General features: G+C 38.9%; 1 protein-coding gene across 1 annotated transcript in view; it reads right to left on the bottom strand.

The window, feature by feature from the left end:
- Nucleotides 1-1,103: 1,103 nt before the first annotated feature.
- Nucleotides 1,104-13,160, bottom strand: part of LOC133635967 (cytoplasmic dynein 1 light intermediate chain 1-like) — a 32,001-nt gene continuing 19,944 nt past the window's right edge. Inside the window, exons 9-13 of the mRNA XM_062029493.1 lie at nucleotides 12,690-12,749; nucleotides 9,943-9,987; nucleotides 9,785-9,872; nucleotides 9,588-9,710; nucleotides 1,104-2,267 (exon numbers count right to left, since the gene is read on the bottom strand). Of these exons, the coding sequence (XP_061885477.1) occupies nucleotides 2,149-2,267; nucleotides 9,588-9,710; nucleotides 9,785-9,872; nucleotides 9,943-9,987; nucleotides 12,690-12,749 (435 nt within the window). The 3' untranslated portion in view covers nucleotides 1,104-2,148. The remainder of the gene's footprint in view (nucleotides 2,268-9,587; nucleotides 9,711-9,784; nucleotides 9,873-9,942; nucleotides 9,988-12,689; nucleotides 12,750-13,160) is intronic.

The following is a 13,160-nucleotide window of genomic DNA, read 5'->3' as shown; positions in this document are numbered from 1 at the left end:
TAAAAACAGTTACATAGAAACTAGTAATTAATTAAAATGAGTAAAATTAACTGTTAAAGGTTAGTACTATTAGTGGACCAGCAGCACACACAATCATGTGTGCTTATGGACTGTATCCCTTGCAGACTGTATTGATATATATTGATATATAATGTAGGAACCAGAATATTAATAACAGAAAGAAACAACCCTTTTGTGTGAATGAGTGTGAATGGGGGAGGGAGATTTTTTGGGTTGGTGCACTAATTGTAAGTGTATCTTGTGTTTTTTATGTTGATTTAATAAAAAAAAAAAAAAAAAAAAATAATGACTCATATTTGCATATAACGAGATTAAGGACTCCAATTTAAGGTGCGGTAGTGGGAACAAATATGGGATAAAAATAAATTACACAACAGGTAATAAAGAAATAACTAACAATTGAAATAAACAGACTACTATCCAATAAAAAGAATAAACAATCCTGTACAATATACAAAACACTATAGAAATAGAAAATACTGTACAATATACAGAACAAGACAAGAGTACCAGAGTAATAACTAACAATCAGTGTCGGGCGTATTGCACTCGAAGGGTAATATTGCACAGTAGAGTATTAGGGTAGGATATTGTATAGGGGTGAATTATTATTATAAGTTAAGAGTTCAATATGGTGACAGCTCTGGGAAAGAAGCTGTCTCTGAGCCTGTTTGTTCTGGCTCTGATGCACCTGTAGCGCCTGCCCGATGGTAGCAGGTCGAACAGGTGGAAGCCAGGGTGTGTGCTGTCCTTGGTGATGCTTTTTGCTCTGTTGAGGCAGCGGGAGTTGTGTAAATCCTTCAGGGAGAGGAGGGGGCAGCCGATGATTTTTTGTGCAGACTTTATGACCCTCTGAATCGCCTGTTTGTCTGCTTCAGTGCAGCTGGCGTACCACACTGCATAGTTGAGTGATTTATTCAGTTAGTTAGTTTACAATAGGTCTTCTTTAAATAATATTCTGGATCTGCCAGGGAGAAATATCATTTAATTTCCCACCCAATCATGACAACTAGCAACATGTTGACAAATGATTAGCGTGTCGGTGTGAGGAGGTTGTGTTAATTAGAGGCCTGACCAATGAATCCGAATAAATACACCTTTTATTTGACTGATTGACAGATCTGATAATACAAACGCCAACACAGAGCTCTGAAATAACAGGACCAATCAGCGAGACCATGGCTGTACATTCTTGACATGACCCCATCATAATTTAACCCCCTCCTCCCTGCCTGCGGTGAGTATGGAATCAGCGGCGGGCGTGTGGTGTACAAGTAAAGCTCACCCCGCCTGATGTAGTAGTGCACCGCCTGTGTATCACAAGGGGACTTTGGCCGAAAGTCAAATGTGTGCACCATGCAGTGATATTTGTCATGTTTAGTTTGTGGGAATAGTGTCTTTCAAAGAGTGTAGTGTCAAAAGCATAGTTTTTTTTTTTTGCTTTTTGGTTTGTAAATAGGCAGAAATCCTTCCGACATATGTTGCACTCGTGTCCTTCATTTTCAGTTTCACTCACTCACACACACACTCACACACATTCACACGCACACACACAAGTATGTTTGTCCCTTCTTAAAAAAAAATGTTTCAGACATCCATTTTTGTTCTGAATCTCTTCCTCCACTGGCCGAGCATCCCTAGTATCTAAGTGCAGTTTCTTCAACTCGTGTCCTTCAGCAGGTTCTAGCATAAAAAAAACAAAAAACATGAACCATCACAATTAATGGATGGATAAAAACACCTTCACTTCCAGGCTAGCAAATGCGGACATTCCCAATCATCAATCGAGCCTACACCTCCCACATTGGTCCCTCATCCCCATCTTGTATGCAACAGTGACAAATCCTCAGTGTAACAGCCAGGAAAGAAAACGGTGGGTGGGATTGGAAGGGTGAGGGTACTGTTTGGATGAAGGCATGAGGGGAGGAGAAGAACTCTCCTCGTGGAAGATGAATGATAACAGGGAGAGAAAACTAGGTGTCCTTTTTTTCCCATTTCCCCTACTCCCCTCGTTCCCTTGCATATCCGTGAGACAAAGCATAGAGAGGGAGGGCAAAAGAGGCGGAGGGGGACTGAGGTGGAGGAAGGAAGGAAGGAAGAGCGGTGGGGAATGAAGCGTGTTGGTCTTCATGTGTCTTGGCCGTCGGTGGCAGGGGTCTCGTTGGCGTTGGGCAAGTCCAAGTCCGTCTCCCGGTTGGATATGCGGTCCAGCTCTGCTTGTACATCACTCAGGCCCAGCTTGGAGCCTGCAGCCATCACAGGGAAACACACACAAATTAGTCAAGTGCAGTAACCTCTTCCTACTTAGGAGCATGCTCAGTCACAATAAAGGGTAGGAGCACATGTTCAAGTCCTTAAGATGCAATGGGCACATTTACACATGTTTGAAATCAGGGCTGGGTGTGAAATGGAACAATAGTTTTACTTGTATAATTAATTAAAGTAGGACTATTTCTCAAGTTTCACACACATTCATTTATTTATTTGTGAAGGCCATCCACATGGCTCATAAACACATGACAATACACCTGGTCTGCCAGAGAATAAGAAGACAGAGCAGCAAGGATCAGTGTTGCTAACTTGGTGAGAAATCAGATTCCTCAAGATCCTTTTTTTTTTTTTTTTCTACAGCGACGAATCTAGTGGACCCTTAAAATGAAAGCACAAATCACTCTTCTCAATGAGCGCCTGTTGCTGCGGTCGGCCCTTCCACCTACAAGCATTTACATCAGACCTGGGCAAATTAAGGCCCGGGGGCCACATGCGGCCCGTTACGCTTTTCAATCTGGCCCGCCGGACATTCTCAAATCATTTTTTTTAGATCTTTAAGCTGGAAAGTGTAGCTGCCATAATGATGTGCAGTGATGTTTTCTAATGACCGTAAGTCTTGCTATATTAAGTCTTTCAATAGTTGGAATCTGCACTTTTGCATGATATACTAGTTACTATGGTAATCTAATTAGTTACTATGGTCATCTAATTAGTTGCTATGGTCATCTTAAGTCACAGCAGCTCAGACGAGGCACCAAGCAGTGTGGGTGGGGAGCGTTTCCACAGAGTGTTTCCTGAGCCTGAAATGTGGGTGTCAGGGACAGATGCGGAAGGAGATTTTTACAACAAAGTTCTACAGCTTAGTGATGTATCAGATAGGTGTTTTTTTTTTACCCTTGGCGATCATATTTTGCTGTGTTTGTATATGTGGATGGAGAGAAGGTGTGACTTTCAAATGTTGTCAATATTCAGTGTTTTATCGTTCATAGTTAATATTGTAAATCTCACATTCTTTATTTTCACATTCTCGGTGTCTCATTCAGAAAAAAAAATTGAAATTCCATTCCGTTTTTAAGGCAGTCTGTCATAACGTTTTTAGCATTCAATCAGACATTATTGTGAGGTTTTGTATCAGTGTTCCTAAAAATAATACCGGCCCCCAGACAAATTTTTTTCTCTAAATTTGGCCCCCCGAATCAAAATAATTGCCCAGGCCTTATTTACATCTTGTCTCAAAGCCTGTGACAAAAAAACAAACAAACACCAAAATGAAGCGACAGAAGAAAATTGCTTTATATTTGTTTTGCTTTTCACACACTCACTTTTTCTATATGCATCTGGCCTATTACGCAAGTTCAAAGATTACATCATTATAATAACACCCCCCTGCAACCACATATAGATAGTAGTCCTGAGAGAAACATTGACACGGATAAAAGTGCAGTAATCTTTAATAACAACACAGTACAGGCCAAAAGTTTGGACACACCTTCTCCTCATTCAATGCGTTTGTTTTTTTCATGACTATTTACATTGTAGATTGTCACATTAAAACTATGAATGAACACATGTGGAGTTATGTACTTAACAAAAAAAGGTGAAATAACTGAAAACATGTTTTATATTCTAGTTTCTTCAAAATAGCCAACCTTTGCTCTGATTACTTTTTGAGTTGAGTTGAGTTGAGTTTGAGTTTATTTGGAACATGCAAGCATACAACATGGTACATCACAATTTCCAATTTCTCTTTTCAACATGTTCGAAAAGGAGTAGGAAGAAGCAGAGCTTATTTAATCCTACCCCTTTTCTTTTACATAGCAGTTGCTAAAATTTGGTTCACTTCCTGGTCACAATTTATTTACAATATACTCCATAAGTAATCACAATAAAAATAAATAAATAAATAATAATTGATGAAGTAAGTTATATTTCATATGATGAGATAAGTAAGATTATTTTGAGAATGAAATAATGGATGGATGAAATAAATTCAGAATGTTTATCATGGTTCTTCTTCTTTGTACTTTGTAAACACTTTTAAGTGTGAAGAGTTTCTTGAAGTGGATCACATTAGTACATTGTTTGATTTATTTGCTTAATCCATTCCATCATTTAATTCCACATACTGATATACTGAAGGTCTTTAATTTTTCTCTTTTTTTGCACACTCTTGGCATTCTCTCGATGAGCTTCAAGTGGTAGTCACCTGAAATGGTTTTCACTTCACAGGTGTGCTTTAAGCTCATCGAGAGAATGCTAAGAGTGTGCAAAGCAGTAATCAAAGCAAAGGGTGGCTATTTTGAAGAAACTAGAACAGGGGTCACCAACGCGGTGCCCGTGGGCACCAGGTAGCCCGTAAGGACCAGATGAGTAGCCCGCTGGTCTGCTCTAAAAATAGCTCAAATAGCAGCACTTACCAGTTAGCTGCCTCTATTTTTAAAATTGTATTTATTTACTAGCAAGCTGGTCTCGCTTTGCTCGACATTTTTAATTCTAAGAGAGACAAAACTCAAATAGAATTTGAAAATCCAAGAAAATATTTTAAAGACTTGGTCTTCACTAACTGACAAAGAAACAGCTAACAGATTTGGTGTCTAGTTTAAAGTGTGACATGATTTATTTAAAAATTTGAGAGTTGACTTTTGTATTTTACATGAGTTATTATTTGTACAAACATGGTGCAAAGTAATTCATGATTTGTTAAAAAATGTTAGTGGCTAGCTAGTTAAAATGGGATATTGTTATTTCACAAGACTGTCTTAATAGTGATCATTTGAAAATGTTCAATTTGAAAAATGTGCACTAAGAGAAAATATAAAAATAAAGTGTTGCATATTGATATTTATCTGTTTCTATATATATTTATTGTGGGAAATCATTAAGATGATCAGTGTTTCCACAAAGATAAATATCATTAATTATTAATAATAACATAGAGTTAAAGGTAAATTGAGCAAATTGGCTACTTCTGGCAATTTGTTTAAGTGTGTATCAAACTGGTAGCCCTTCGCATTAATCAGTACCCAAGAAGTAGCTCATGGTTTCAAAAAGGTTGGTGACCCCTGAACTAGAATATAAAACATGTTTTCAGTTATTTCACCTTTTTTTGTTAGGTACATAACTCCACATGTGTTCATTAATAGTTTTGATGTGACAATTTACATTGGAAAACGCATGGAATGAGGAGAAGGTGTGTCCAAACTTTTGGCCTGTACTGTACATTACAACCATGTAGGCTTGTGTTGTGTTGAATGCGATTCTATCATTTGCATTTTCTACTTTATACGCCATTGCAAGATTTAATCAATAGTGAACGTGTAGTTAACATGATCAATTTGGACAGTAATACAATAGCAATGGAACAGGTGATGCCATTGGCCGCAGCTAAAGCAACAGACAGCAAGATGTGGAAATAAAAAAAATGTTTTTGGTCGTTAGGTATAGATATGAGGAATTAAGAGAAACCCATAAATCAAATAACATAATTCAAAAACATGCTCCAATGAGGCAATATCACTTACACTGTGTTGTGGGTGGGTTAGGGTGACCAAATCAAGCGCTCCTTTTCTCCCCCGATCTTATTGTAATTAAACAAGGCGTCGATCGGGTGGGACTTCTTCACTGTTTCAGAGGAAGACTTTTTGCGTGCTATTTACCCCAAATGTTGCGCAAACATTCCGCAAGGAGAGCATTACACTTCAACCCAGTAAACCCCATCAACTTGTTCATATGGCTGCAGCTTTTGAAAAGTGCAAAAAGTTTCAAAGAAATCTTTTATTTCATCACGAAAATGGATGACCGGCCCTTTACCATTGATGAAGGTACTAGATTTGGTCAGGACGAATCTAGCGTACACTTTGTCAAATCTTCCTTTGAGTCTTTCTTACCTTCAGGTGTGCACACACTAGTTAAATCAAATAAAACAATTGAATATAAATAAGTTAAAAGTATTGGTCTTGAGAAGCAGGTTTAAAATAAATATTGTGCATCCTAGACTCTCGGTTTATCTTTCAAGCCTGTTCAGAAGTACTACAGTAAATCATATACCAGCACTACACTGCAAAAACTGAAATCTAAGTAAGATTAAATATCTCAAATAAGGGTGATATTTGCTTATTTTCTGTCTGATAAGATAATTCTTCTCACTAAGCAGATCGTTTTAAGTGTTTTGGTCCTAAATGATCTCAGTAAGATATTACAGCTTGTTGCTGAGATTTTATGACCTACATTGAGTAAAACATGCTTGTAACTAGAATATCAACTGTTGCAAAGCTCTGTCATCAACACTCACAAGTATAAAACTTATTTTTTAAAGTAATAATTTCTTATTTCAAGCATGAAAAAAAAAATCATGATTAAGATTAAAGTACCAATGATTGTCACACACACACTAGATGTGGTGAAATTTGTCCTCTGGATTTGACCCATCCCCTTGGGGAGCAGTGGGCAGCAGCGGCGCCACGCCCGGGAATCATTTTGGTGATTTAACCCCCAACTACAACCCTTTGTTGCTGAGTGCCAAGCAGGGAGGTTCTGGGTCCCATTTTTATAGTCTTTGGTATGACTCGGCTGGGATTTGAACTCCAACCTACCGATCTCAGGGCGGACACTCTAACCACTAGGCCATTGACACAATTGTGTCCAATAATTAAAACATATGACAGCCAAATGGACTTTGCTGTTTTATTTTCAATGAAACAATAGAAAATACGTACTCATATAGTAGTACAGTTGTTATTAGTGAGAATATACTTATTTTAAAGGTATTTTTGGGTTCATTGAAGTTAGCTAATTTTACTTGTTTTGGAAAGTCTTGACAAGCCACATTTTCTTGTTCTATTGGCAGATAATTTTGCTTAGTTCAAATAAAATACCCCTAATTTTTGTATTTTTTCCCCTTGTTTTTGAACACTGACTTTTTGCAGTGTAACTGTTTGTAGCCAGCCGTAATTGGAACCATGTGCAACATGTGTGGCAAAGGAAAAGTTAAAACAAGTGCAATGCAGCATGCCTAAAAACAGGGAAGGAGCTTGATGGATTCCTGGTAAGAAACAAAGATGTGGGGAAAAATGTCATTCTTAAAAAGAAAACAAATGTTTTTCTTTGTTTCCCAAAGAGGAATCAAAGGTGAGGATTATTATATGTTAGAGCAGGGGTGCCCATTACGTCCATCGCGAGCTACCAGTCGATGGTGGAGGGAGGGTGTGTCAGTCCATCCAAAAAAAAATAGACCTAAAAATTAGCGATCATCAATCTTCACCAAGACGTCACTTTTGTCACTTGATTGACATTCGTGGCACCCGAGGGTCTTGTGAGATGACGCTGGCTGCTGCCAGATCATTATTAAGAAAAAACGGCCGACAGGAAGGCGAGAAACACTTTTTATTTCAACAGACTGTCGCGCCGTACCCGCCGTCAAAACTCTGCACAGTTCCTATCGTCACAATAAAAGCGCTGCTTCATCCTGCCTGTGCTAACAAAATAAGAGTCTCAGAAAGCTAGGGTGCACAAGCTAGCAAGCTACAGACTTCGCCGCCAATGTATTTCTTGTAAAATGTATAAAAACGAATATGGAAGCTGGACAAATAAGATGGCAAAAAGCAACCACTTTCATGTGGTATTGGACAGAAAGGAGGACTTTTTTTCTCCTCCATTTGAAAATGTGGACATTATCATCACTACTGTCTGATTCCAATCAATGCAAGTCATCAGAATCAAGTAATACTAGGGGTGTAACGGTATGTGTATTTGTATTGAACCGTTTCGGTACGGGGGTTCCGGTTCGGTTCGGAGGTGTACCGAACGAGTTTCCACACAGACATATTAAGTAGCGTAAAGCACTTTGTGTAAACAATGCACACCGAGGCACAACACACGGCATGCTAGCAGCTAACGGGCTAGGATAGACTGACCATACGTCCTCTTTTCACCGGACATGTCCTCTTTTGCGGAGCTGTCAGGGCGGAGTTTCTTAAATGCCTCAAATGTCTGGCATTTTGAGTTAGGGTTGCGTGTGTTTTCAATGTACGTTCAGGGTTAAGAAGGGGTTAAAAACAAAACAAATTGTGCGTGCAGCAGCATTGGTGAGGGAGGGGCAGAGACAGAGAGAGCGAGAGAGTTATGATAAACGCGCATGCGTCGCCAGGCTCTGCTTTTTATCCATAGATTTATCACATTTAATTTTTTATTATCTATAGCAGGGGTGTCAAAAGTGTGCCCCGGAGGCCATTTGCGGCCCACAGCTAATGTTTTAAAGGCCCACGGCACATTCTAAAAATACTATTAAAATAAACAAAAACATAACAAAAGTGAAATAAAAAAGCTTAAAGGTTAAATGTAATTTAGAAAAAGTTGCAATGTTGACTAATAAAACAAAGCTGTTTTTTTTTCTTTCAAACTGTCATTGCTCAAAACATAATATTGAATCAAAATCAATGTTATTATGAATTATTGACCTATCCAAGGTTCCCATTACTTCACATCAAATATTCCACTAAGAAATATATTTTTGGTGGAAGATTTAGCAAATTTGGTAAATAAATAACCCAAAAATGTATATTTTGTTGTTTACCTACTGTACCGAAAATGAACCGAACCGTGACCTCTAAACCGAGCACCGTACTGAACCGAAATGTTTGTGTACCGTTACACCCCTAGGTAATACACCAACTTATATTCTTGTCCTTATGAATATAAGTGTTAAACATGCTTGTATTATCATTACAACCTTTAACTTGTTAACAAAAACGTCTCCTTCGTAAATAAGTAAATATAAATGATATATATGAATGAGGCAGATCCCTTCTACCTGGTCAATTGAAAAGTAGCTCGCCTGCAGTAATAGTGTGGGCACCCCTGTGTTAGAGCTATTTCTTTTTTTGATAATAAATTCCCATTTCATGAACACTCTGGCATAAAGCTGCAATGTTGCTCATAAAATGGATGCATAGCAGGTTTGATTCTAGTATTCATGCTTGGATGACGATGAGATGGACTCACAACAACAAAAAAGACGAGCGACAATACACGGAGAATGCCTTGCTATAAACACACACCTTATCGTGGCCAGCATCCTCTGACTGGTACACATACACACATTGTGGTTGATGAGTGTGGTTGAAAATGAGGGGACATTGTCAGGATTTGTTGTGTGACACATTCAAGATACGAGGAGGACAGAAGTGGAGCAATGTTGCATTAAGGAAGTCATGGGTCAAACCAAAAAGACGCAGGTGTGAATCGTAGATGATGATATAAAGCAGAGGACATTAGAGCAGGTGTGTAGACGTCTTCACCTGACTTGCGTACAGTCCCTGGCGTGTTGTTTCCGCCACCCGGCGTCCCAGGTCCTCCTGTCCCTGCTTTCTTTGTCAGTAGGCTGTTGAAGAAGTTGGCCAAGACACCCTCACTGGTCTGACCTGCGGCACACCGACAAAGTCAAACATTACCACAAATACATCCTCTCCTGCTACGGCAGTATGACACGGCGTACCCGACTGCGGCATGGCGTTGGCGACGTTGGCCGCTGCCGAACGATTGCTCGTCCTGGGGGAACCGGTGGGTGCTCTGGTTGTTGTGTCCTTGATTGACATGGGACTGTGTGTCACATTTATGGTGAGTAACAACGTGGAGGGGGAAACAAACACTTACCACAGGTCGGCCTACGGTAACCGCAGGCTGTTTGGAGAGCAGCGACTGCAAAAAAGGGGACAAATAAACACTTATTTGAAGAACCGTACAACATTAACATTCAACTTAAAGGGGACCTATGATGATTTGAAATCTACATTTAAAACACTTCCTTGTGGTCCAGATAAGATGTATTAGATATGTTTTGGTGTCAATTTGGGGCAGATTTTGCTCCAGTCACTTTTATAACCCATTTGAGTCTGTTTGCAAGATGTTCAATTCTGGAATATGTTCCCAGATTGCGAACAAAACCACCTCCATCCTCTCCAAAAGTATCATCATTTATCTTTTGAAAGTGTAGACCACTTTTTCTGCAGGCGAGCTACTTTTCAATTGACCATGTGGATGGGATCTACCTCATTCATATATATCATTTGTAGAGATATCCGATATTGTCCAACTCTTAATTACCGATTCCGATATCAACCGATACTGATATATACAGTAACATGCCTCAAAACAGCAGCTTGGAATTTGGGACATGCTCTCCCTGAGAGAGCACGAGGAGGTTGAGGTGGGCGGGGTGTGTGTGTGTGTGTGTGTGGAAGGGAGGGGGGGGGGGGTTACACCCCTGGTGTACTGCTTAAATATACAGTATATCTTAAAGTCGTCCCCACTATTGTTTTCGCCAGCCACAGTAGATTATTCACCCGGTCACAACAATAGGTACACATGCACACTTGCCGATTGATTCAGACTCTGAATTTTTTGTAAAAAAAGCTGTTTTTTGCATGGAGCACATATGTTTTGTACGCATGCCATTATATGAAAATAATACTTTATTTGACCTTTTTTGGTGTTTTTCTCATAGCACAGAGGGGAATGAGACCCTCCCCTCTGGCTGAGAGCTTGACTTAAAAGGGGAACTGCACTTTATTTTTTTTAATTTTGCCTATCGTTCACAATCATTATGAAAGACATGACGGATGGATTTTTTTCTCTGATGCATTTTAGATATTAAATAAACGTAAATAAAAGTCTGCTAACAGCGGAGCCAATGGGAGCTCCACTATTTCGCCCATACAATCAGATAAATAACCATTCAAAAAGTTCCAACAATACTCCATTTATATTTTGTGATTTGAATATTCACCAAGTATTAGTGATATTAATATTATAAGCGCTAACACAGACAATCTATTTATAGCAACGCCGTGGTCACTCCCGTGTGTCCCTATGTTTAAATCATCGAGGGGTCTGCTGCTTCCTCGCTCCTTGTAAGTTTATTCTATATCATAAATCATGCTTCTTACCTGGTGTGAGTAGGTACCGTAATTTCCGGACTATAAGCCGCACCTGACTATAAGCCGCACCAGCTAAATTTAGGGGAAAATACAGATTGCTCCATATATAAGCCGCACCCGACTATAAGCCGCAGGGTTTTGATGTGTAATTACCGTAGTATATAGGGGTTCCTGCTACCACGGAGGGGATTGTCGGGACAGAGATGACTGTTTGGGAACGCAAAGCGTCCCATTTATTAACAATAAATCTTTCAATCATTCAATCAAACTTTCACATCTTTGACATGGCGAACAGCATTCGTGCAGAGTACAAATAATACAACGGTGCAAAGTAATACAAAGTGCTCGCCTGTACGTTATCAAAATAACCAGCCTACCGGTATATGAAAAGTCAGTCTTTAATCATTGTGTCATCGTCTTCCTCCTGCGTACTAAAACCACCGAAATCCTCTTCGTCGGTGTCGGAGAAGAACAGGCCGTAAATAAGCCGCACCCTTGTATAAGCCGCAGGGACCAGAACGAGGGGAAAAAGTAGCGGCTTATAGTCCGGAAATTACAGTATTTACTTTTGACAGTCATTTAGGACCCGAAACTAGCAAGGACAACACAAAAAGACGCTTGGTCCCTTCCACCCTCCCACCCCGTTTCTTCGTGAGGATTCCGAGACATTCTTCACCTAAATGGGAATATATGAAAATCCTACCAGTCGGCATCCTAATGACAGCAGACATAGTACAGTAAGTGATGTTTTATTATGTTTGTTGGCTCTCATAAAGTCTGTAGTGAGTAATATTCAGTGATGAAGAAAAAAGTAAATGTCGTGATGCGTTTTTGAAATTAAAGGCTAAGTGGCCACATGCGTGGACTGCACCCTTTAGCTCATTTCCAAAATTGTGTACACTACTGAATTGGGGTCTTATGGCCGCTTATGTGGACACTTATACTGCCATCTGGTGGTGTTAGAAGAGTATAACATACAATGGAATTTGGGAAAAAAATGTAAAAATAAGAATTAGCATGTCACTACACATGAAGTACATGTTTTTGTACTTAAGGACTAAGTACATCTCATAAAAAGATGATTCTTAGTTTTTATTCTAATTAGGGTCCAATAAGCCCAAATAGCAAAGAGAAATTTAAAAAAAGCATGTAAACAAACAGCTTGGGCCTTAAGAGGTTAATTAAAGCACAGCATATGCTTAAAATGATCAAATTACGTAAATATTAAATGTTATTATAAATGTGCCTGTTACTACCTTACATACAGTATATACTTACATCATGTGTATAAAACCTCAATAGAGGTGTTTGTATGTTTTTTTAAGGACTTTGTAGGCGGAATTGCGAGACTTTTTATAACGCAAAAAAAAAAAGTCCATCATCAAGTTTTTCAAAATGATTGTGAACGATAGGCAAAATTGCAAAAAAAAAGTGCAACACCCCTTAATTGAAACATTTGCTTACCTGCAATTTTACCAGAAACACTTGGTCATCTTCAGCTTGAATTTCCTTTTCATGTACAATCTAGTGGAAATAAAAAAAAATGTTTACAGAAGAAAAGTAGCTTATATTGAATAAAATCAGCTTTTAGGACTAGTCATTTCTGTGATATGCAATACAAAAGAAACAATTTTTTTTCCATCAATGATACATTAGAACATGTTAAAATTCTCATTAATTGTCTCTCTGCTTTTTGTTATGCTTTAAATTGCGAGCATAATCTGAGTTACGAGCCTCCCCACCAGTAGTTACTGTTCACAGCTTGATGTAATCCTGCCCTCTAACCACCGGAACTGAGAAAGTTAGTGCATAAGGAAAACGCGAATGACCGAATTAGAGAAACAAACAGTTAAAAACCTGTCCTAACCCAGGGGTCAGCAACATCAAAAAGTTTTAAAAGCCATATTGGACCAAAAATACAAATAAAAAAAATTG

The sequence above is a fragment of the Entelurus aequoreus genome, linkage group LG20 (genome assembly GCF_033978785.1).
Source record: "Entelurus aequoreus isolate RoL-2023_Sb linkage group LG20, RoL_Eaeq_v1.1, whole genome shotgun sequence".
Classification (NCBI taxonomy): Eukaryota; Metazoa; Chordata; class Actinopteri; order Syngnathiformes; family Syngnathidae; genus Entelurus; species Entelurus aequoreus.
Note: the sequence above shows the minus strand (reverse complement) of the source record. Positions and strands in the feature narration are given on the sequence as shown.